The following is a 26490-nucleotide window of genomic DNA, read 5'->3' on the forward strand; positions in this document are numbered from 1 at the left end:
CCAGTGTTTCCTGTTGAGATTGAAGCCTTCAACCCTTTTGGTTGGGTCGTGGATTAGGTGCTGGTTTTCCACGACGCCTCTTCTCAGACCCTGCCATGCATTCTTCCATTCAGCATCGAGACCCTCTGTGCCCAATGTTCTGCCCCAGACGATAGGTTTCCTGGACTTGAATCTCGTGGGTCCTTCCATGTCAGTATGTATGGGTAGCCTTGGGTTTGTTTCAATTTTTTCTACTATGTCCTGGGTTGCTTTCTCTCTATGTATGAGAGCAGGAGCGATATTTGCAAGCACCGGAAGCCACTCAACGGGGGTTGGCCTGAGTGTGCCGGTGACAGTTCTCAGAGTGGCATTTAGTCGTACATCCACTTTTTGGCATGCGGGCTTCTGCTCCAGACTGGGGCACAGTATTCTGCAGTGCTATACACCAGTGCCAGTGCAGCAGTTCGTAGAGTGGCAGCATCACAACCACAAGTGCAAACTGACTCCACAGAACGGAAAACGATTTGTCTACATCCAGTCAATTAAACGTTATAAAGAGGTAAATAATTGACCACGGTTCCAAAAATATGAGCATTACATGGAGAAAATTGTAATATAGAGATAACTAAGTAAAGAGGAAAATTTAACATTGATTATATGGGCTTTTAGTCAAGACCGAAAAAAACGGACGTAACACAGGAAAACATATGGAGGAACGTTATAAAGAGGCTTCACTGTAATAAAGTGGCTTACTAATGTTTGATAAAATAGACTTAAGAACAATTTCCCATCATTTTGTGCAGCTCTCACTTTTACATGTGTGTACAAACCAACAGCAAGGACATTTGTACTACTCTGGCATAAGCATTTTATGATGAACTACATTTTTAAATAGTAAAATTAATACACTGAGGTATACATGTTATTTTTCCAAATGGTTGAAAAATAAGAGAAACATCCATGAAGATAATGTTCAAAAGACGAAAGCTTTCTACAGCAAAATGCATTTTATTACAAAATGAGTTACAAAATCAGATCAGAAACAATGATAGATCTTTGATATTCATGTTTGATAAAGCACTAAAAGCAGCCTTAAGAATGTAACCTACATTCTGTTCTTACAAGGAACCATGCAGTGATAATGTGCAATAAATGATAGCAGTACTGTATACTATTTAATAACAACTGAAAGGTCATTTTTTCCTTTCCACAACAGTAAACGCAGCTCAAAACAGAAGACTGGAGCTAAACAATTTTAAAATACAATATGTAGTATACAAACTAGCAGTCGTGTACTTTCCTGAGTTACTATTATTACAATAATTTCAACAAGTTTTTATTAAAAGGGTTTCCAATCACAATGCAAAATAAGTTACCAGCCTTCAAAGGCACATATGGAATTTTTCATAGTATACTACTCATGCGAAACATTTCCACCATAGAAAACTCTGCAACTACAGCAGAAAACTACCATGCATTTTTTAAAATTAAATAATTCTGCAGGTGCAACAAACGTTCAGTGTACACCACAATTAAAATGGAGACAATTAAAAACCACATACATAATTCACACCATTGGTACCGTAGTTTGAATCCCCAATCAGCAAGTAATTCAGAGCAAGAAAGCCTCAGTAATATTTTGTGAATATTGTAAAATAGGAGCTTCTAAATTATCTGCACCAATTCACACCAATTAGATGTACAGACCACTTTCTACAAAGTCACTAATTACGTGTCAGATAACACAAAATTTTGAAAAAAAAAAGTTTTCTCAGCACCAAAACTGACAAAAATAAAATACTATGGTATCTAAAATTGGAGACCATGAAACTGCAGAAAGTGTGTTTTAATGTTGTATCACCAAACTAATGTTACAATAGCATAAGCATGATAATTTCTTACGTTTGCAGTCCATTTCACATTGCATAGGTATAAAGATACAGTTAATATGTGCCACTTAATTCAACTAAGTTTCACACACACACACACACACACACACACACACACACACACACACACAAATGAACATGATATCCTAAACCACATTCTGTGCAGTAGAAGGGTGTGGCAAGGGTTGCGACCAAGTCTTCAGTGTTTAAACACACTTTTGTTTTTCAAAAAATATATTACACAACAGTTGTGATTAACTCTTGAAAACAGCATTCAGTGAAGGTCTGATCCACAGAATTTTTGAGATGCTGTTTCACAAACACAGTCAATGTACACATATACATCACCAGAAGCTGCAGATACACAACATCTGCATTAATTTCTTGCAGTAATTCATGACAAACAGAAGCAACACAATTCCTGTTACACTTTGTCATTACCAACAATAAGTTGTGCAGTTCATTTCTTAATACCACACAAAAAATTAGAGCAGTCTCATTTGGCACTAACACATGTAACAAAATGTTTTTATAAAAATGCTTGCTTTATTGACAACCATTGTGGTTCAAGCACTCAACATGGGTGTACAGTGAAAATAGTTCTTATGATAAGAAAACTAACCAACAGACAATTTTAAACGAACATTATAAAACATGTATCAATGTAACAAACATGATTTGCCAATTTTTAAGAATTTAGCATTATACTATTTTTAATTTTTCATACAAAAAAGAGAAGCAGATTCAAGAGTGTGAGCGGCTGCAAACACCAAACTGCTACTGTTGTTTACAGTCACCTGGTGTTGGATTATTACCAGAACGAACAGAAATACGATTGCCAGGCTTGTATGTAGGATCATCATCGTCATCTTCCTCTTCTTCACCTTCTTCACCCTCCTCCTCCTCTTCAAAATCTTCATCTTCTAATGCTTCACCTACAAAAATTAATCCAATAAACATTTTTTATTTCTAAAAACCAATTCAAAATTTCACACAATTTGCAGCAAGTTACTTAAGCCTCTTCACAGCATGTACACAGACAGGCACTGACATCTTACATTATATTTCCTTGCAACAACTGAAATTAACAAGGTAATTTTGGCATTAAGACTTCAACTGAACTGTACATTTGAAAATGTGGTGCTGAATAAGTGCTACTGTACAGTTACCAAATTACGTGATTGCATTACAGAATTGTCAAGTTATGTTCAGGACAGCATACATTAGACACAATCAGCTAATTCAGGAAAATTAGTTAAAACAAGAAAAATACTTCAGCTTCAACACACTGCAGTATCATGAATAGTCTTAAAATGGAAAGGCTATTGGCAAACTTCCGTGTACATTTCAAAACAGTAAGCCAACAATTCCAGAAAAACTAGTATCATGCTTCAAATACTAATTGGATATCCAATGAATTTGTGTGTGTGTGTGTGTGTGTGTGTGTGTGTGTGTGTGTGTGTAAACCAGATATGTTATCAAACAAGAAAACAGCTCTTACAGTGAAATTTGGAAACCCAGCTGAGAATCACAAGAACTGTCACATAGGAAGAAATCTAGCTACTTGTCAAATACTTTGTACATACATTTAAATATACCTAGAGCAAAGCTCCTGTTCCAAGCAAAAATGCTATTATATAATAAAATAATAAAATTTTAGAAAGTATTCTGGAGCATAGCAATCAATATAAACAAGGTTGCCACAAATTTACCCAAGCACAATTCCCTGATACTTCCCTGGTTTCCAGACAAGTTTTAGCATTTTTCCCTGACAAATTGAGATTTCAAGGTAAATTAAGATGCAAGCTGACAATGTCTTTGCAGCTACAGTACAAGAAAATAGTGCAAACTAGGAAATATCTAAAAAAGAACTTGCAAGCAGATTGCGTTTCCTGATGTGAGAAAAAAATAAGTACTAACATCATTTGTAATGAACTGTTTTTAGAAGGAGAAAGCAAGCCAAATGGTATGTGGTCTCATTAAGGCCACTGATATTTTATTTCAATAAAATGAAACTTTTGGTGAGAAAAATGAACATTTCCTTGTCACAAGACAGATTTAAAATACCTCAATTGATTTCAGAAACAACCCCAGATAAAAGCAGGCCTCTTGAAAGAAGTGTATAAGGTGTGGAAGAATTGTGTAAACCAACACTGTAGGTGACTATCAATAAAATGTTGGTTCTGCTATGTTCATTATTAGCAATTATTACCCACTGTGTGATATCTATTATTTTACAGGTACTGTGCAATTTTCCCCCACAGGAAGTACATGGGTACATAATGTACAAACCGCAACAATTTTCTTCTTATCATCCATAGATTCTAACATATAGCCTACTTTTGAAGTGCCAAAATTTACTAAAACAAAACTTCTACAAAACACCACACTGTACGAAGTACTTGCAGTGAGACATTTGCAATTGCTGACACACATCACCCATTGTCTCTGGCCTGCTGAGGAACACCACAGTCCTAGGTATATGGATAAACCATGATGATCCACTGCATTACACCAAACACAAACAGATCTGGCCTGCAGGCAGATTGGCGAGACTAGATCTGATGGCAAGGGCCTGCACATTAGTGGGAAATGAATGTGCTTCAGATTGGCAGGCCCAATCCTTTACAAATACCCACAGAAATGGCCTCCAGTTTTGGTCCATTGTGGAAATCCACTCCGTTGGCCAGCTGTTCACCAGCCACCAACAGCTTTTTGACAAAATGAGACCATGGTGATCAAACCATGAAACAGGTAACTTGTTCAAATACTCCAGAATCAATAATGATGATAGGTAGCAACTTACCAAAAAAAAATGATTGCCAAGCCACACAGGCATGTAGGAAAGAATCACACTTTCACAACTAAATTCTCAGCCATAGCTTTAGTCAGAAAATGAGCACACACACACACACATTCACAGACAACTCAAGCACACGACCGCCATTTCCAGCCACTGCACCTACAGTCAGAATCAGGTCCAAACAAATCACTCCTCAATGCCTCCCTGCCTTTCTTCGGCAGCTGCAAGGCTAATGGCAAGTAGTGGTGGCAGCACTGACTGCAAGCAGAGGTGAGTAGTAGGAAGGGGAGAAGCAGTAGTGTTGAGAGAGCAGGGAAGCAGCGTACATATTCAGCTGCACCCAGCCAGGGACGACATGATCTGAGTAAAACCATTTCATCTACTGAGTCAAAAAATGAGATTTTTCAAATTTTTTCAAGTTTCCCTGATATTACCCTCAATTTCCCCGACATGTTTGAAATTCCCCGATTTATAGAACATGTCGCAACCCTGATTAAATGTTAAAAATCAATTAAAACAGTTTATTGCTTTTTCAGATTTTTGTTGGCAACCAGTTTTGGCCTTTTCCCCAGACCATCTTCGAGATTACACTGCCATTATGTCTGCTGGTTGCAGTAGATGGAGTACTGCTATGGATCTCTCACTGTCGTCACCAGCAGTAGCCATAATGGCCACGTAAGCCTCAAGATGGTCCAAGGAAAGGCCCAAAATCTGTTTCTAACAAATCTGAAAATGCGATGGAGACTTTATTGGTTTTTAATAATAGAATAATACCTAGAGCTTTGTTGCTATAATCTTTCACACTCAATTTGGTGCGTTTTCAGGTTAAATCCTGCCTATTTATCAGTGTCCTAACTAAATATTCAGTCAGAACATTTGGCGAACTATGGATCCCAAACCCATATCAACAAATCTGGAAGCATATCAAAGTTCTAAGCAAATGCAAGAACTTTTGTCTCCTAAGTACTTCAGTAGCAAGCTTTTAATAGTTGACATGGTGTGTCTTTCAATGTTACAAGACTACATCAGAAGCAGGAACTGACAAGGATCACAGTTGTTTGCTAAAATTCTTCAAATTCCAGTATTAAGAATGATGCTATCATTTTCTTTGAGGTTGTGATTCCTACCATCTTGTTAGAGGTCACATGACAGCAGTACAATCATAATTTGTCCTCGTTTCCCCAGTGATCCAATTTTTATTATGTATCCACCTACATGATATTCGAGCATTAACTGGCCCCACAGGAAAAAGAACAATGTGACCACCTAGGAGTGAGTCCGATATTAAATATCTATGCTCCTTTACCAATCAGTCCATTGCAATCATTCATCTTAACATTAACGTCATTGCAATTGTTTTCAGTATAGTTAGATACAGTAAATCCTGTTTAAGAGCTTTCAAAAATTTGTGATAGCTGTAATGGATTGCATACTCCAAAATCAACTTCAAATATATTTAAAATAATTTGTGACCATACCAAATAGTCACAAAAGCCCTTTATGAGAGGTCTACCTTATGATGTGGCTAGTTTGCAACAGATACAGACAGTTTAGCAAGTCCACCTGAGTGTAAAAATTAATTACAGAAGAGGTCAGCTGCAGATAGCTAATTTTTAACAGCAATCAACATCCTGTTGGTATATGTAAGTAACCTCTTCAAACTTCCACAAATTGTACAGTACCCACTCACATTTCTGCTGTGGCAGTTTCTCAGATGATTGCATATACAAGCCTACCTGTCCACAGAACAGACACCTCTTAACATCACTAACCATTCTCCTTTGTTTTCTTTGAAGAACACTCACAAAATATGTATTCCAAACAACATCTAAGTTAAATGTGAATATTACAATGATATACACTAAAAAATGATCTCAGCTGTAACTGATATGGCACAGTCAGACTAATTGCATGTAAAACATGGTAAGCTAGGTAATTAATTCATAATGAACTGAGAAATAGTAGTTCCCTAATTTCAGATTCTCACTAATGGCAACTGTCGGGATGTGTACATATAAACAGCAGTAAGTGCCACAAAGGGCTGCCACCATTACAAACAAATGGTGTTTTTCCAGGAAAATGCCTTTTATGGAAGATTTATACACATCTGAGGATCATGTGGTTAAGTACAACAAAGATCCTGAACACACAGGTGCTACTCAGCTACGTGTGAATATTTAATCATGAATTAGCATGAATTTACAAGACAACTGCGGAAGTGTTAAGGACCATCCTCAACATACTTTTACATGCAATATGCTTGGTATAATTTATTTTATACACAGCTGGATCACAGATTAGTTTTTAGTTTGTTTAATTATAGTAAAAATTGTTAATGCAAGACAAACAAAAACTAAAACATACCTTTTAAATTTCACAGGTTTCAAAGAACATTTAATTTTGCATGGAAAGTAAACAGTGGTCAGTCAATTATAGTGCAAGTTTAGTCAGTTTGCACGTAACTAATAAACTTTAAAAATTAAGTTTTGGACAGAATTTGCCCATTTACAAATGTCATTACTGTACATGACTTTTGAATAAAAAGACCACATTGCATGATCTAGAAACATTTAAGAAATACTGAACAATTTCTTGAAATAACCAACTTATTCCTTACCATTGTTTACAGGTGGTGTCTTCAAATTTCTGCTGAAATCTTGTGAACAGTTATTGCAATCTGCAGTTTAAATAATCTAATTGTTTTCAACACCATTCATGTTTTTCTATTTCGGGACTTAATTATTTCAAAAGAAGCGTTTCAGCACAACTTTTCATTTATAAGATTAACAGAAAATACCTATGATTATGCATATTCTCACCTGTATAATACAGGACAGCTCTCGGAACAATTCTCTCTCTGATGTAATGACCAATTTCGAAGTCTGTAGTCAGCAAAGCACGAGTTTCTTCATCAATTTCAGCATCTTGGTCATCGGGAACTGAAAAATAATTTCAGAACTTTATATTTTAGATATGCCAGAAATCTAATTTCTACACAAATTTAATACATATTATATGGGAAAAACCAAGAACAACTAGAGTTTTTTACCAGATAACTTCCAACTGACACTCAATTCCCACCAATTTATTTTCCAAAATTATGAAATTTTGGAGTGAACTTTTTCAAACCAACTCCTACTTTCTTGGCAGAAAGTGGCATCAGTGTGGATCACTGGCTTACTGGTGCACTAAAAGAAGTCTGGCTGTAGTACAAATCATGGGGAAAAGTTAAAAAATCAAGCCCAATTTCACTCTTCTTGCTACTGCAAGTTCCCTGTCTGGTATCAAAAAATGGAAAATCTAACCAAACTGGTTAAAATTACAATTATAAATATCTTTTAGTTTCCAAGGTCAAAGGAATGTTCCCTTAGAGCTGGTTTTTCAGACTTCTCTTCATAATACCCACAACCACATCTACAAGGCTTTCTCAATCTTATTTTAACTTTCAGTCCTTTTCCTCAAATATTTCTGTATCTTTCTTGCAGGCCAGTATATTGAAGCAATAACCTTTTTAACACATTTATTAGTAACAGCCAAATGTGTCAATAGACCAATTTTGTTGATGGTTGTACATCCACACTGCTCCTATAGCCTAGTCCTAATGTGTGAATGTAAGGGCAGTTCGAAGAATACACTATTAGAGATTGTCATCTACTGTATTTAGTAAAAGATTTTTCCCAAACTACTCATTTGGAAAATACAAAGTCATCTTACATTCACATATTAAACTATGGCTGCTGAGAACCTTTTTACATCATGCAAAAAGATTACTACAGTGGCTGTCTTACATTTACAAGTGAAGCTCTGGCAGTTTAGGTGATGTGCATTGACACCATAGAGATTGTGTTCATTTTCCAGTGTGCAAAAACATTGTCAATTCTTTTTTCATTCATTGTTTAACTGCACGTATTTACACAATTTCTTCTGCAATTTGAATGTCTGCATAGAAATGTTATCAAAAGCAGCATTGCTCACTGGAGTAACTCCTGTTGTAAATTGTGAGAGGGTGTTTAAACCATACGAAACAAGTGATTTCAAGTTGCAAAATCTATTTGTCCTAAAAAGTCATATCTCCTTAACATTAAGGCATTTCATTATGTCTAGCATCTAAAAACTTTAATAATGATTGTAACCTTCATAAATAAATCAGATGGAGCCTTGTATGTGCTAATTAAGTTCCATCCAATTTATTCCAACAATATGACCTTGAAAATGCTTATTGATGCAAAATCTGAAGACATCAATGTATTTACCATATATTTTTATTACTTACAATAATTCAATTCTGGTCTCAATTTCACTTCTCAGATTGGTTCATGGTCCTTTAACAATTATAAATTCTCACAAAGTTCTCACTCAACATGGGAAAGCTAAATGAAACAAAATCCCTGACCTCACTTAATACGTAGTCAGACTAGTCACAGCCGTACAACCATATCATCACACACCCATTTGATTCACTGAACCACAAGAAAATTCCAGATCAGTGATCAATCATTGCAACCTGCCCACACTCATGACCTCTGAAAAGATTGCAAATCCTGGCAATGGATTGCTGTGGACCATCACTTCTGTGTGGTTCCCTTAGAAACAAAAAAATATGCAGAAGGGAATGGTGAGTGCGTAGCAAATTTTGTCATGCTGTCAACCATGGAAAATGTAAACTACTTACCTTCACTTTTTATTAACATCGAACATATGTAAATTGTGGACTGCCTGAATCTACCTGTAGTTGGAATTAAACCAATTTAAAATTGAAAAAATAACAGCCAACATTTCTGCGTGAGACAGATGGGTGCCAGTGGAGTACTTAATGTGTTTAATGCAGCAAGGGTGTCAACCTTCACTATGAAACGATTGTAATGAAATAGGGTGTGTGAACTGCTGGTTTCACACAACCACTGAAAGAGCAGCAAGCAGTTGACATGCTGGAAACAAAGAGACTAAGGAATACTATCACATTCTCATGTTGTTGGGTTGGGTTGTTTTGGGGGAGGAGACCAGACAGGGGGTCGTTGGTCTCATCGGATTAGGAAAGGATGGGGAAGGAAGTCTGCCACGCCCTTTCGAAGGAACCATCCCGGCATTTGCCTGGAGCGATTGAGGGAAATCAGGATAGCCAGACACGGGATTGAACCGTTGTCCTCCCGAATGCGAGTCCAGCATTCTCATGTCAATGAGAAATCTGCTAAGCATCCAAACAACAGATGTGTTCTCAAATCCTACCTAAGCCACAACCTTGGTAATCTTGACATATTCAGAAGAAACAACCAAATATTTACTACAACTGTAGTGTCCACAGTTACAAATCTAGTCCAGGAAACAATTGACAAGGGGAGGAGGGGTGGAGCACTGAAACAGGTTCAGTGACAGAATTAATAAGGGTATGTTATTAAACAATGAAAGGGTCATCACAGAAAGAGCAAGCTATGTGCGAGAGAAATACAGAGGGCTTGCGGTGGGGAATATGCTGTCTTGTAAGAAGGCAGTTAAGAGCATTGGACATAATGAGGCCTTTTAAGGAAAAGCTTCCTATCCTCTCCTTGTAGAGAAGAGGAACAACACACACGAGTAGCCAATAAGGCAATGGGGAGCTAATCAACACTACTACATGTAGGTCTGGCGGGGTAAAAGAATATGCAAGAAAACTAGGACTGAGTGTCGTAGACCCATACTCGGTCAGGAAAGAGGAGGTATGAGGTAAAGGAGTTAGATGTGAGGAGCATCTGCAAGCTTGAGTCAATGGATAGAAGTTAGCTGCGGCTCACTGAACAATGAAAGTCACTGGCTTCGTAAGGACTGTTACTAGTGTGGAAGCAACTCGACTAGGGACGTCATTTCTGTAATTTAGATTCAGCATGAACTTAGGGAAGTTAACTACCTTTCGAGGCTGCAACAATATTGCGCAACTACGGTTGTTAAGTGTCGTACATGTCTTGTGTGATATTTGGCTGTGCAATGTTTGTAAACACACCTGACAGGCACTGTTTACGTATAATGTCTCAGTTTTGTTCTTCACGATTTTTATATTTTCTACCTTTCATGCATATAATTAGGCTGTGCACAGTTATGAGATAAATCTGATCTGATCCGTTCTCTGGATGTTGTGAGATTTTGCATTGCTAGCTCAGAATGATTGATCGAACTGTGTATTTTTCACCATATCCTGTGACTGATCAATAAAGCTGTCATTTGAGTAAGCTTTTTCTGTAGTCTGGTTCCATTGTATCCAGTACACACAGGTTCTAAATCAAACAATAGCCTGCACAGCTTTTACCTAGAAAGTGGAGACTGACACGATTTACCTATGTAATATCATTGGATTAATGAGTGCTTATGAAAGATTTGCACAAAATGATTGTTAACTATAATCTCACCATGTCATGACTGGCTCTAAGGCTACCACCTTTCTGCTCACACAATCCAGCTTTGTGGATTGCTCATATGGAGGCTAGTTTTTTTTCTACTTCTAAATGCTACCAAGTCTGCACCAGCAGTAAGCCAATTGGACCCCCATACACTGCAGAAGCGCAAGAAGTACACACAGATTCTAATGGTCCACCACCTGTCTCTACAGCTTGTACCGACAGCTAACCATATTTACCCAAATGCAAGCTGACCGTTTCTTCTATTTTCATGGTCCAAAAATGCACCTGCAGTTTAGATTCAGGGCCAAAGCCTTAGGAAGTTCTGAAAGACACCACTAAAAGCCAACATTTTGCCACAGAAGCAGTTTAGTTATTTCTGAGTATTGAACGTTACATATTTATTATCATGGCAGAAATTCAACTTTAACATTGCTCACCTTTGAATTGATGCAGTTTTTCAAATATTCATAGCAATAAATAATTGAGTACACTATACCAAAATGGACATTTTAAGAAACTTTTAGAAGTTGGCAAGCATGGTAATTATAGTTTTAATTTCAACAACTCCAACTCCATCAGAAGCTCTCAACATATCTGTATACATCAAGCCATTTCTCAATGCAGGCAATATTTGAGACATAAATCCTTGCTATTAACGTATGCAGTGCAGGGAGACACCTGCAGCGTCACCACTCACAGCCCACCTGTGTATAGTTCCCAATTACAGATTCCTATATTCTAGGCAACTTGATCCTAACTTGTTCGTTTAACAACTGTAACAGACGCACACAATGCAGGAGAAAGATTTTCCGCAGTGGTGATAACTTACAGTTCACACTTTGTACTGATAATTTCAATTTGAAAGGATTCTGTGCAAACTATGTCGTTTAGAATGTTAAAGTAATCACAGAAAGTGCCCTAACACAGACTATGCATAGTGTCCGAGAATGAGGATTACTCTCTACTTCATATCCTTTAAATCAACTGTAGTATTGTCAAGCCAAAATTTAACTTCCTTAGATGAAAAACGTATTTCATTAAAAGGAAACATATTTTGAGTGACATTCATGTCACATGGAAAGACTGACTTAGACTGACACATACTGTTGTCCAGTCAGTCAGTGGCCCCAGCTGCCTTAATTACGCCCTGAATATTTTGATAAATATTGCGAATTTTCACTGCCGTCAGTGTTTGTAATACAGTAATTTTAAGTGTCCAGACTAAATTTAATTCCATGTGATTTGCTACAAATAAGTACTACTCCCCATAAATCTCTGCAAGCTGAGGCCTCTTGATAAAGGTAAGTTCCAAGAATTAACGTTTTTCCCGCCGTTTATGACATTTTTATACTGTTCCCGTCAATTTTGTATGTCCACAATGTCAATTTGCACCCAATTTTTCATAAACATATTTATAATTTTCCGGAATTTACACATTACGAAAGTGTTTGTGGAAAAAAAAATAATGCTAGCATGATGTTGGGCATCCAGTAGTGCTTATAAATATTACGTGGTAAGTTTCTTTACACCAGAGTGCTATACTCAGCAGATTTGAACCGGTAAACGTGTACCCCCTGGAACAATTCATGCCGTATCTCCCACCACTGCAAAGCTCTATTTGGGGTTGTGGTTAATGGAAATAACTAGGTTTGTTCAAATAAAGATAATCTGACCAATCACAACCTTTTCCAAACTGTCTCTACTGCACAAAAGCCTTTTTGTAATTGTGGTCATTATCATGACACTTTTGTTGAACCATTTAGCGTGTTTCAGCATTTAGCCACTTGTATTAGTTGACACCACCACTCAACTCTAGCGTTGCTCAAATGTTTTTACTTTTTAGTATAAATACAGTGCCAGTTACATAAATTTTTTTAAGCTTGTGTGTGTGTGTGTGTGTGTGTGTGTGTGTGTGTGTGTGTGTGTGTGTGTGTGCGCGCGCGTGTGTGTGTGTGTGTGTGTGTGTGTGTGTGTGTGTGTGTTCTATATAACTGAGGAGAAACAGTACCTAATAACCTCAAAAATATGACTACAGGAGACGCTGAACATAATTAACAATATTTGCACTTGACAACGAGAAAAAATTCTCGAAACACGGTGTGCTAAGCATGAAAAAAAAAATACATAACGAGCGCAGTATTTCATTATTTAAATAACGAATGACAGCTGCAGGCTTTCAAAAACATCGATGGCATATGAAACTGAGTCAAAATTTCCTACTTTCCACACAACAGTTCAAGCTAAATCAGCAGTTTTTATTAGGTAGTAACTCCTTGACAAGTCTTTTGATGCCCGTTATGTACAGGTATCACACAAAGTACGAAAATGCAAGGGGGTATCCGATGCATAACTTTTAAGCTTGAAACATTTCTCACATTTTACAACATGTGAAATTTAAAATTTCCTGGTGAACTAAATATTCAAAAAGATTTCGGGCTTGCAGCTGGTCGTCATTAGCTTCCATCCATGATATTTCGACTGGACAACTGCCAGCCATCCTCAGATAAGCCATCGAAGACTGACAAAGATGCCCTCCGTTCTGTAATATATAGTGTGTAGTGAATATTCCGCGCATGCGTCAAAATCATATTGACAGATGAACTACACCACCGGCCAGCAGCACCCTCGCTGGTGGAACTGCAGAACTCAGCTGTCTTCGGCGTTGTCAATTGCCACAGCTTTCTGAGTACTCTGACATCTTCGTCTGGAGCAGATCTTAGAGATGATGGGTTCCACGCATTATCTAGCTGGTAGCCATTATCACCGTTGATAAGATTGCCTGTCATGCAAATTTCCACTGATTCTTTAATGACAGAGTTCCAAAAGGATGTTGCTGTGGCCAAAATTGTCGTCTTGTTATACTCCATTGTGTGTCAAGTGGAAATGCAATGCTCAGCAATTGCAGACTTGCTAGGTTGCAAAAGGCAAGTACAGCGTTCATGTTCAGTGCAACGTTCTTCTACTGTTCGTAATGTTTGTCATATATATATGACATGCCACACTGACAAGGTATTTTATAAATTCCCGCCTTCCGGAAGCTGGAAGCTAACGACTGGCTGCAAGGCAGAAATCTTTTTGAATATTTTACAACATGTTTTGAAGCCCCTTGAATAGTGTAAAAGTGGGGTTTTACTGTACTTAATCCATTATCAGATGAGCCATCTTTGATTTGATTTTAAGTGTGGCTTGAAAAGGTTCATTTCTCTCTTTCTGAACCCTTTCTGGGGTTCAGCTTGCATTTGGATAAATATGGTATTCTCCTTATCCTCCAACCCTATCCATCTGCTTCAGGAATTCAGGCCAAAGTAAGTCTCCCTCTCACTTAGGCCAACCAGCTGAATTCCCTTTAGCACCAAACCTATTGCTCGATGCTTTGCAAAGCCCACACTCAGGACAACGTATTCATTTCATTTCCAGATGCTTCCCTCAGTAATTTTAGCTGGGCTGTAAGGTCCCACCCTAACCACCACCATCTTTGAAACCTTGGCATCCTGAAGAAACAGGAAATTTGAAGCAAGATTAATTTTTAACTTCATTTATAATGAAGATGTTTGCTTATATTTGTCCTATTATCAAAATTTTAACAATAAAATCTATAGGTTTATAATAGGTATCTTATATTTTATATCAATGAAACTGATTGGCCAGTACATGTTAAAAATAGACTAGTTCTAGAGCAGCCTCTTAAGAAAAAGGCGGTTGTCCTAACTGGATAAATATGATACATCAAAATTCTGTAATTTTACTCCTATGGACAAACTATTCACAGATTTCAGTAAGCTGTTGAGTTGCTTCTCATTACAATGTAGTACTATTATCCAGCATAAGTGACTGTAGAAGTGTTTAATATCTCAGGAGATTTAACTAAAAAATCTATTTGTTGCAGCAGTTAATGTACATTCGGAAAACTGTCTAGACAAGACACTATCCCATCATCACTGATATGTGACAAGATGGCCTGATGTCATGCTGTCACGTGGCATTTACGATCATTCAGAGGGCATTGAACAACGCAAGCATCACACACTCAAATAGCATATTTACATACCAGAGGTCACATAATGAGCCCCATTCAAAGTTCAGCGTATACCGCCCCCCCCCCTCCTCCACAGTAATACAACCACTATAGAATTACATCCAGTGGACGCAGTACACCCTCACTAATGATCTGTACTTCAGTTTTGACTACAATTAACACCACTGTAGAATCTGAGTTCACCAAACAACTATTCCCTCCAGTTTTTTCAATCAGCAATTACTGTTCATTTAAGGCATGATCGAGAAAAAAAAAACACTGGAATTTCAAGAACCAACCCAGTGTGTAAAATTTGACTACTGGATTTTTGTGCTTTTGATTAAATCAATTTAAATTCCTATGATTAATTTATTAGAAACACTAACCCATGGTAACAACTAATTTATCAGTGCCTTTTCCCTTGCCCTACCAGCACTGCATCCATTGAGATAAATCTTGTTTGGACATGCTTCCAAAAAGTAGTAAATCTTACTTTAACAATTACAGTGCCACATAATGTGAAGTTTTATTTTTCTGGAAACCAATGTTATTTAAGCTGTGTTTCTTATATTGCAAGAAAAGCTAAATATTAATAAAATTCTTTTGACAGTAAATAGTTGCCTTCAATAAATAAGATGTATCTCCAATTTGTGGAAGGTCAACTAAGCAACATTTTGTATGTTCATTAAATTTTCATTTTTATAGTTCGGTTTTTGGGAATTCTGAAAACTTTTTACACCAAGTTAAATTAAAACACTCCTGATTTAAGGTGTCTAGACTTGAAATTGTGTGTCTTCCAGGATCCAGTGGAGGAGCATGTGCACTAGATAACTGTGTTCTTGTGGCAAAGCCAATTTCAGAGCACTCCCACCAGTCTCCTTCCAACACTTCAGCTCAAAACAGCTGGCAATTTCTTTGACACAGTTGGGGATTAAAGTGTGATCCAACATGCAAATGACCTTTCCAAGTGGTTGATAAATCGGGTTAACCACACAACACAGTAGCAAAGGCAATTCATTGAGACTGTGCACACTGCAACTTCATAGGCCACACAATTATGTGATATTTCAGTGCCCACAAAGGCAGCTATCAGACAAAGTAGTATCAATCTTCAGCAATTTCTGTGAAGGTTCACAAACTGTTTACCCTTTCTCATACAACTTCCACCTTTCAACAGAAGGACCACTCAACTCCCCCAAATTTCTACTTTAATATTCACTTAATAGCAAAAACTGCCTTTATGGTGTTACTGCATTTAACCCTTTATTTGGCAGTGTTGCTCTCAAGCAACATGAAATTTACATTGGCCTTATGGAACAACAAACACTACACAGTGCCTTTTACTGGCATTGTTGCCTCCAGGCAACGTTTCTTTACACACTGCGAATGCCAGTTGTAATAGTTCTAGGTTTTCCACACGAGATGGCAGTTTATGCAGTGGTGTTACAGAGATCTCGTGTGAGCAACAGGGGTGCCTTATTTTGGTTCTGAAAGAGTGGATTTCAATAAATTGGCAGTAATTTTAGCAGATTTTCTTCAAGAAATGCCCAGAGGTGAGTTTACAGCAGAAATATTTTAATCTAATATTGTTTTGAAATACATAAATAGTATAAAACTTATTTTGCCTGTGAGCAACATTGCCCATAGTTGGGGCATGTGCCACTAGAATATTGCATATGCTTATGGCAGATATTCAAAACAAAATCCTGACACCTGTAAGCTCATTTTGTAGTGTCCAACCACTCAACAGTAAAATGATGGGACAGCAATGAAAAAGGAAGAATTGATGTGCCCCGTCCCAGTATTGTACGTCAGTACAAGAAGCATATGGGAGGAGTTGATCTTGCTGGTATGCTGATAGAGCTCTATAGAGTACCAATGAAAACTAGATGTTTGTACATGAGATTGTTTGGATTTATGCTAGATCTGAGTGTTGTAAATGCCTGACTGATATTTCGAAGAGAACCTCTGGACAAGAAGACCTCACTGAAGTCATTCAGGGCAGATATTGCCAATGGTTTGATGTTTTCAGGGAAAAAGAAAGTAGGAAGGCCCTCAATAGACATAACACCACCACAAAACAAGAGGAGGAAGCCAACAGCTCCGACTGTTACAAGATGTCCGATTTGATGATATGGAGCATTGGCCCGTATATGGTCCCAAAGGTCGTTATTGCCCATCTGGATTTTCTACAGTCTTGTGTTCAAAATCCAATCTAGTATTGTGCTTCATTCCAAAGAGGAACTATTTCCAAATGTTCCACTGCAAGAAGAACTAGAAGGGAAAATGAATTGCCCTCACCCACCTAATCCTTCACCTACACATCAACTCAGCCAATAAACACACCCGTCAACTCCTATCCTTAATAAAAGTCCTCAATCTTTCCTCTCCCACATCCACACCGGCTATTCAGAGCATCCTCCTACAGGCCAACCGCAGATTAGAACAGCATGCCACCCTTCACCTCAAAAAACTATCCAATCTCCTGGTTTCCCAGCTCCGGAAAGGCAACTCACTCACCCTTCACAACCTTTCCAGCAAACCTCAACCACCTCTCATTGCACACAAACCCAGTCTCTCCCATCTACTCAATCTCCCACTTCCAGCTCCACTCCCTCCAAAACCTCAAAATTCTGATCAACACAATCTGGCACCACAACACCCTAATTCAGTAGTTAACCTTTCCTCCAAACCTCTCTCCCAATCCGAAACCTCTGTCCTATCCAAAGGCCTCACCTTCAGCCCCACTCCCAGATTCAACCAAACAGCCCTCGTCAAAGATTTACTGTCCTACACTCGTATTCTCTGCTGGAAGTATCACTTTGCCACGAAGAAAAATGATCCTAATCCTACCCCTAATGATCCAACTCCCCAAGACACTATCCAAATTGAACCCTGCCTGGAACAGTTCCGTCCTCCGTCACAGCGGGACCCACCTCCTCTTCCTCAAAATCACCCTCTCCAAACCTTCCAGGAATTTCTGACTTCCAGCCTTGCCTCTCAATCCTTCTTAAAAAACCTTAATCCTACTCCCAACATCACCACTGCTGAAGCCCAGGCTATCCGTGATCTGAAGGCTGACCGGTCCATCGTCATTCTTCCGGCAGACAAGGGTTCCACGACTGTGGTACTTAATCGTCGGGAGTATGTGGCTGAGGGACTGCGTCAGCTTTCAGACAACACCACATACAAAGTTTGCCAAGGTAATCCCATTCCTGATGTCCAGGCAGAGCTTCAAGGAATCCTCAGAACCTTAGGCCCCCTACAAAACCTTTCACCTGACTCCATCAACCTCCTGACCCCACTAACACCCCGCACCCCTACCTTCTTCCTAAAATTCACAAACCCAATCATCCCGGCCGCCCCATTGTAGCTGGTTACCAAGCCCCCACAGAACGTATCTCTGCCTACGTAGATCAACACCTTCAACCCATTACATGCAGTCTCCCATCCTTCATCAAAGACACCAACCACTTTCTCGAACGCCTGGAATCCTTACCCAATCCGTTACCCCCAGAAACCTTCCTTGTAACCATTGATGCCACTTCCTTATACACAAATATCCCGCACGTCCAGGGCCTCGCTGCGATGGAAAGTAATGAATTTTCAGTTCTAGCTATTTCACAAAAGATGGCAAAACCCAATTTGGAAAGTGTGCATACAAACATCTGCAAATAAAGATGCACAAACACACAAAGCGAAGAATGTATCAAGTTTTTTTACACTTATGTGCATAAAAGCAGTAATATAATTTCACGTCCTGAAGGTGTCTGCCAGTCTGTATTCTAATTTAAACACAAGGAGCATTAACAGATTTATTACATCTTGACCTGTTCAGTCTTACTGTCACAGCAATTAACTCAGCCCACTTATAACTAAGTTCCATGTCCCATATTTAATAAAAAACAGGTAAGCCACAATTCAGGGAAGAATACTACAACACAGCGAGCTATTTCCTTTTTGAGATTTTCACTCTTCATTTTAAACTAAAACATGATTTCGGAGTGGAAACTTGTGAGGATGATTGTTAAATCACTGACTGCCATCACTACTGAAAATTTCAGATAGTTTAATTAGTTACTTACCTGCTGGAGGTGAAAAGAAGTTGAAAAATGAATCATTCTGAATGGTCTTTGTAACTGTTCTCACAGCACCTCGAGACTTATGTTTCTGCTTCTTCTTAATTGTCTTCACTGTAACATTCTTCCCCTTTTTCCAGTCAATAACACACCCCTAAAAATATTTATACTGATGAAAAATTTTGGCTTAAACACAACATACTACTGTACACATTCACAGAAATTTCTCCCCAGCATACAAATTTATAAGCCAGATTAAAAAAGATTGTAGTATTAGTTCAATGGTCGGCATCAAAAGCTAGCTGGCAACATAAATGGCTTCCACACCAATTCCAAACCATCTCATCTCTGGACACAAATAAGACAATGTCATTTTTTATAATTTATGAAATGTTCATTTATCACTTACATGCAGAAAACTGAAATACCACATAACTAATCACAGAGGATTGATAACTAACTACTGTCATTCTGTGTACTGGCTATATGGCTATACTTATTGCGTTTAAAAAATTCGAAAATCTTACATGTTTTGTTCTACACAAATGCTGTCGTCTTAACAAGAATCTCATAAATGAGTCGCTACTATAAAGAAGGAAAAATTGTTACATACTTACTTTACATTTAAATATTTCTGGTCCCTCAAAACTAAAGGGATCACTTTCATCTGGCTTACACTTCATTTCATATTCCTTAGTTAGAACTGAATTGGAGAAGTATTCATTTTGTGAAAAATGAAATTCTAAAACAAATCCCTGAAAGGTAGAGAAAATTTGTCACAATCTGAGTCTTTCAGAAACATTAGGCTACATAAAAGTAGCATTTTTTTTTTAACTCACCATTGGACTGGACTCCAGAAATATTACTTTAATATCAATTAGATGTTTCAAAATTGGTTCATCATGCTCTTGCACCATTTCAGATAGCAACTGGACATTTTTAAAGATAGTAAGCCAAAAGTCTGGAATGCCCTTAACATCTTCATTTTTATTCACACTGTGAATGAAATATCCAATAATTATACAAAATTCAGTTAACACAAACTCACTATACAAAAACAATTTTGTACATACTCATTTTTATCTCCTTCAGAGTCACCTCCATCAATTTTAACTTTTTTCTTGAGGGCATCACTCACTTCATCAATCTTCTCATCATCAGATTCCCATTCACATTCTGCATCTGTTGGCTCATACAGGCCTGATATCACTTCTCCCCGCTGCAGAAATTAACACAGCATGATTACATTTTATAACCACTATCACACAAGAGGACAGATATCTACAAAATAAAAACAAATGTATCTTTCTGCAGATTAAACTTCAACTGTTTTAAATGAGTAAACTGTAGTTGACAGCAAATACAAATGATTATATATATATACACTGAAACTCTGTCTTTAAATGTGTCTGCTTGTGTCTGTATGTGTGTGTGTGTGTGTGTGTGTGTGTGTGTGTGTGTGTGTGTGTGTGTGTGCGTGTGCGCGCGCGTGCACGCACATAAGTGTATACCCGTCCTTTTTTCCCCCTAAGGTAAGTCTTTCCGCTCCCGGGACTAGAATGACTCCTTACCCTCTCCCTTAAAACACACACGACATTCCACGTGGGAAAAATACATCTAAAAAGAAAGATGATGAGACTTACCAAACAAAAGCACTGGCAGGTCGATAGACACACAAACAAACACAAACACACACAAAATTCTAGCTTTCGCAACCAACGGTTGCCTCGTCAGGAAAGAGGGAAGGAGAGGGAAAGAGAGGGAAAGACGAAAGTATGTGGGTTTTAAGGGAGAGGGTAAGGAGTCATTCCAATCCCGGGAGCAGAAAGACTTACCTTAGGGGGAAAAAAGGACAGGTATACACTCGCCTACACACACACATATCCATCCGCATATACACAGACAAGCAGACATTTGCCACGAAGAAAAATGATCCTAATCCTACTCCTAATGATCGAACTCCTCAAGACGCTATCCAAATTGAACCCTGCCTGGAACAGTTCCGTCCTCCGTCACAGCGGGACCCACCTCCTCTTCCTCAAAATCACCCTCTCCTAACCTTCCAGGAATTTCTGACTTCCAGCCTTGCCTCTCAATCCTTCTTAAAAAACCTTAATCCTATTTCCAACATCACCACTGCTGAAGCCCATGCTATCCGTGATCTGAAGGCTGACCAATCCATCGTCATTCTTCCGGCAGACAAGGGTTCCACGACTGTGGTACTTGATCGTCGGAAGTATGTGGCTGAGGGACTGTGTCAGCTTTCAGACAAAACTACTTACAAAGTTTGCCAAGGTAATCCCATTCCTGATGTCCAGGCGGAGCTTCAAGGAATCCTCAGAACCTTAGGCCCCCTACAAAACCTTTCACCTGACTCCATCAACCTCCTGACCCCACTAACACCCCGCACCCCTACCTTCTTCCTAAAATTCACAAACCCAATCATCCCGGCCATCCCATTGTAGCTGGTTACCAAGCCCCCACAGAACGCATCTCTGCTTATGTAGATCAACACCTTCAACCCATTACATGCAGTCTCCCATCCTTCATCAAAGACTCCAACCACTTTCTCGAACGCCTGGAATCCCTACCCAATCTGTTACCCCCGGAAACCATCCTTGTAACCATTGATGCCACTTCCTTATACACAAATATTCCACACATCCAGGGCCTCGCTGCGATGGAGCACTTCCTTTCACGCCGATCACCTGCCACCCTACCTAAAACCTCTTTCCTCATTACCTTAGCCAGCTTCATCCTGACCCACAACTTTTTCACTTTCGAAGGCCAGACAAACCAACAATTTAAGGGAACAGCCATAGGTACCAGGATGGCCCCCCTCGTATACCAACCTATTCATGGGTCGCTTAGAGGAAGCCTTCTTGGTTACCCAGGCCTGCAAACCCCAAGTTTGGCAAATCAACTCTTGCCTTTAAATATGTCTGCTTGTGTCTGTATATGTGTGGATGGATATGTGTGTGTGTGTGTGTGTGTGTGTGTGTGTGTGTGTGTGTGTGTGTGTGTGCGCGCGCGAGCGCGCGCGAGCGCGAGCGCGCGCGAGTGTGTACCCGTCCTTTTTTCCCCCCCCTAAGGTAAGTCTTTCCGCTCCCGGGACTGGAATGACTCCTTACCCTCTCCCTTAAAACCCACAGCCTTTGGTCTTTCCCTCTTTCCTGATGAGGCAACAGTTTGTTGCGAAAGCTTGAATTTTGTGTGTATGTTTGTGTGTCTGTCGACCTGCCAGCACTTTCATCTTTGTTTTTAGGTGTGTGTGTGTGTGTGTGTGTGTGTGTGTGTGTGTGTGTGTGTATATATATTTTGGTGCAATGGGTAGTCAAATGTTTTCTTTCTAAACATGTTCAAGGAAGCCAAATAATTACATTAGGAAAGTCAACACAGTGTCCCTCACCATGAGGGAGGGAACAGCAGGTTAGCATAGGTGAAGAGAGGTTGACAAGATCTGGAAACTTCAAATTAGTTTTAGCTCCATGTGATCTACAACTAAACATTAAATTCATAAGATTTTTCATTCTTAGGTTCTCTTATTAGTCAGTTTTTAAATTTGAGACATTCTTGGTACTGTCACTACACTGTATATCAAATGATCAAGTAATTTAAAAAAATTACAGATGTATTAGTGTCTAAGAAACCAGAAAAAGTATTTGGCACCACTGAAACATTTTACATTCATATGGTGCAGCATTTCAGAGGTTTTCCCTCAAAGTGGTTTTTACAACATTTGATGAATGTCATTTGAGTAGAATGTGCACCTGGTTTTTACCACTGTCATGCCTTAGGAATTTGTCTATCTTTGCATACATTGTCCTTTCAGTCAAGCTTCTCCCCTCCATGCATTAACAATTTTGTTGTAATTTAGGTAATAAGATTTAAGGCATGCAATTTACATTTTCAGACACTTACTTTTTCATACAATGGTGAATATAGCTTATGGTATTTGCATTCTAATAGATGTACTTCTTCATAAAATTTTGCTTCTATGTGGGTAGATTCAAGCTGAAGTTTTTTTAATGCTTTTATTCTTCGTTTCACAGAAGCTGGTAGAGCCTGCAAATTAAAGAAATACATGTGAATACAGTAAACAGAACCAACCCTACACACACACACACACACACACACACACACACACACACACACACACACACACACACACACAGTGTGGAAAAGATTATGTTCAACACACCTGTCACATAAAAAGAACATGTCTTTACATCTATGTATATACTAAATAAGCAACCATATAGTGCATTGTCGATAACACTTCATACCAAAATTATAATGGTGTACACATATTAAGGTTGTGTGCTGAGGCAACACAGTTTATTTAGCTATTGCAGTGTTCATTATGGGTGGCCTACAACTAACACGGAAAGTATACAACATAAGAGTTTACTGAGCACACAGATTTGACTAATCAAGTCAGTGGAATTAGATACATGACAGTTTAAGTGGTTTTAACAGTAGCTTTGTAGGCCTAACTCAACCATCCACATACAGCAAATTTTGTGAATGTCTATGGCAATGCCTTTGTGTTGTCACAACTATATGAACTTTCACCTGTATCTATTAGTGTCGCACAGCTGAAAGCTGACAAAAAACACTGTTGGGTTCCTTCTTAAGCTAACAACAACAACAACTGCTGGAGATGGAGGAGATAGAGAAGATCCAAAGAAGAGCGGCGCGTTTCGTCACAGGGTTATTTGGTAACCGTGATAGTGTTACGGAGATGTTTAACAAACTCAAGCGGCAGACTCTGCAAGAAAGGCGCTCTGCATCGCGGTGTAGCTTGCTCGCCAGGTTTCGAGAGGGTGCGTTTCTGGATGAGGTATCGAATATATTGCTTCCCCCTACTTATACCTCCCGAGGAGATCACGAATGTAAAATTAGAGAGATTAGAGCGCGCACAGAGGCTTTCAGACAGTTGTTCTTCCCGCGAACCATACGCGACTGGAACAGGAAAGGGAGGTAATGACAGCGGCACGTAAAGTGCCCTCCGCCACACACCGTTGGGTGGCTTGCGGAGTATAAATGTAGATGTAGATAGACTTTTCTGGTAGAGTACACTCATGATGCTATCAAGCACACCCATTCCTTTATTGAATACACTGACTTTACTCTCACAGCACTATCCTATTTCATTCAAATATTATGAAGGTGAATGGAGGAATGACCAGATGTCTATGCTCCGTCTTATTCTCACGATCTGTATGAGAGTGGTGTTAGAGCATCTGCAGAATTACACAAAGAATGGTTACATAAAATTACCTAATAGGGTGTCACAAGAAGTTTACTTCCTTCCAAAAGTTCCCAAAGTTAAATTTTTTTTAAATCCTCTTACATGGGCTATTGCACATTCCCAGAAACCTTCCATTCACTTTTAATATCAATTTTAAGTGTATATTCCATTTCATGTTTTAAAGCATTTTAAGATTACAGCAAAACCCTTCAATATACTATTAGCCATATCAAACAATGACTGGAAAAATATAGCAGTGCACCAAATCACAGTCAATTTATGCAGTTACAAAAAATGGTATCTAGTCAAATTGTCGAAACTGTCCAAGTTTCACAACTCTCAATGTCCTACTGTCAAACATTTAGATTCAAATTTAAGATGATATACTGCAATTAAAATTACTCTAATAGTGTCCATCTGGAGGTAGCAGCTCTTACGATAATCGTTATAAATATTTTAGCAGCATGAAACCACTAATATTAGGAACATAATCCTAAAGCACCTACACACAGACAGTGCAGAATTCAACATGCTGCTGAACACACTCAAATTATGCAATTTGTGCGAACAGTACATTGGCCACAACATGGTATAAGCGATCAGAATGCACTCCAGAGGCAGTAATGGGGTGGTTTCTAGGTGGTAAATCACACTTTACTAAATGGGCACCCATGGAATTCCAACATTAGATCTATTAAAATGCACACTTCCTCCACTGTCCATATGCTAGTCATGTTGTTCTATATGTAATATACAAAAAACTTCAATATCCATGTACGTGTTTGAAGACAAAAAGGAAAGTACCATGCCCAATAAGGACACAGACTTAACAGTTCGATTACAAACAGTGCAATACAAATTTGCAGTAGTTCTTGACATAAGATGAACATTATTTCATCATTCCCACATTTTAGTAAAACCCCAAGGTCATTCTTAATTTATCATTGTACCTACCCAGTAGCAGAATCTTTACAACATGTGAATTACTAAACTTTAAAGAAAGTAGCAAAATATCCTTATACAAGCAGCGCAAGCTCTCCTGTAGATCAAACAAACTCACTCCTCAAGAAAAAGTGAACTTATATTTACATAATATTATGCTATATATTCATAAAGTATCAGAACCTACTAAAAATGTGAATGTCCGGGAAAGAAAGTAGACCTGGTGTGACTAACCACTACCATCTCATGCACGTCGTTGAGAATTGTTAACACTACTCACTACACTAAACCAATAACAAATCATTGATGCCCAATCCTAGCATGTTGCTAGTTGCTAAAAGCTTTAATGTAGTTGTGTTACAGACAAATTTCATAACAAACTGCACCAAGAATAATGTGTTTTCAGTGGCTCCTCAGTGTGCAGTTACCTTCAAATGGCGTATCTCATAATACACAAGTTACAATAACTCTTTTGACATGAATATAATGTTTCTCATTTTACCAGTTAACAATGGGTTTTCAAGTGATTCTCAATTTGCTGGCACTCAGAAATGGCATATATATATATGTATAGGCTTCAACTGAATGCCAATGTGGCACCTCACAGCTCTTTGCTGGGAGGAGATGGGTGTGTATGTGACGTAGATGGCATTGTGCCATCTCACTGGTCAACACTCAGAATATCCAACATGTTAGATACTGCTCCACACATTCAGAAGGACTCCCAAATGTGCTATTCCACGCCATGTTGTCAAACTCGGCACACTCAACAATGATGCACAGTCCATGTGCTGATGGCTTATGCTAAAGCATTTTGAAAAGATGTAGGGACCATGCAGACACTTTTAGATTGGACAACTGACATACCGGCAGTTGCAAACATGTGGGCTAGTCATCTGAAATGCATCATGAAAGTTGATACAAGTGAATAAAAAAGGGAAGAAACTACCTGCCTGATAAACTTCAAATAGTAACCCACCTGGTCCAGTTTGAAAACTTACTTCATATACAAACTGCTGAGGATGGTAATGCTTTCCATGGTTTTTGTAATTATTTTTAATGTTGGTGTTATTACAACAAATGTAAATAGTTCTGTGCACATGACCACTGGTATGTTGTCTCTCCACGTCCTTTAACATCCTTGGAATGTTATGGAACAGC

General features: G+C 38.5%; 1 protein-coding gene across 2 annotated transcripts in view; it reads right to left on the reverse strand.

The window, feature by feature from the left end:
• Positions 1-967: 967 nt before the first annotated feature.
• LOC126095352 (nucleosome assembly protein 1-like 1) overlaps positions 968-26490 on the reverse strand; it is a 30181-nt gene continuing 4658 nt past the window's right edge. For both annotated transcript variants that reach the window (XM_049910160.1, XM_049910159.1), the window contains exons 3-9: positions 23055-23198; positions 20207-20352; positions 19973-20129; positions 19751-19888; positions 19140-19287; positions 7491-7610; positions 968-2803 (exon numbers count right to left, since the gene is read on the reverse strand). In XM_049910160.1, coding sequence (XP_049766117.1) covers positions 2646-2803; positions 7491-7610; positions 19140-19287; positions 19751-19888; positions 19973-20129; positions 20207-20352; positions 23055-23198 — 1011 coding nt within the window. In that variant the 3' untranslated portion in view covers positions 968-2645. The remainder of the gene's footprint in view (positions 2804-7490; positions 7611-19139; positions 19288-19750; positions 19889-19972; positions 20130-20206; positions 20353-23054; positions 23199-26490) is intronic.

The sequence above is a fragment of the Schistocerca cancellata genome, chromosome 8 (assembly GCF_023864275.1).
Source record: "Schistocerca cancellata isolate TAMUIC-IGC-003103 chromosome 8, iqSchCanc2.1, whole genome shotgun sequence".
In the NCBI taxonomy this organism is placed as follows: Eukaryota; Metazoa; Arthropoda; class Insecta; order Orthoptera; family Acrididae; genus Schistocerca; species Schistocerca cancellata.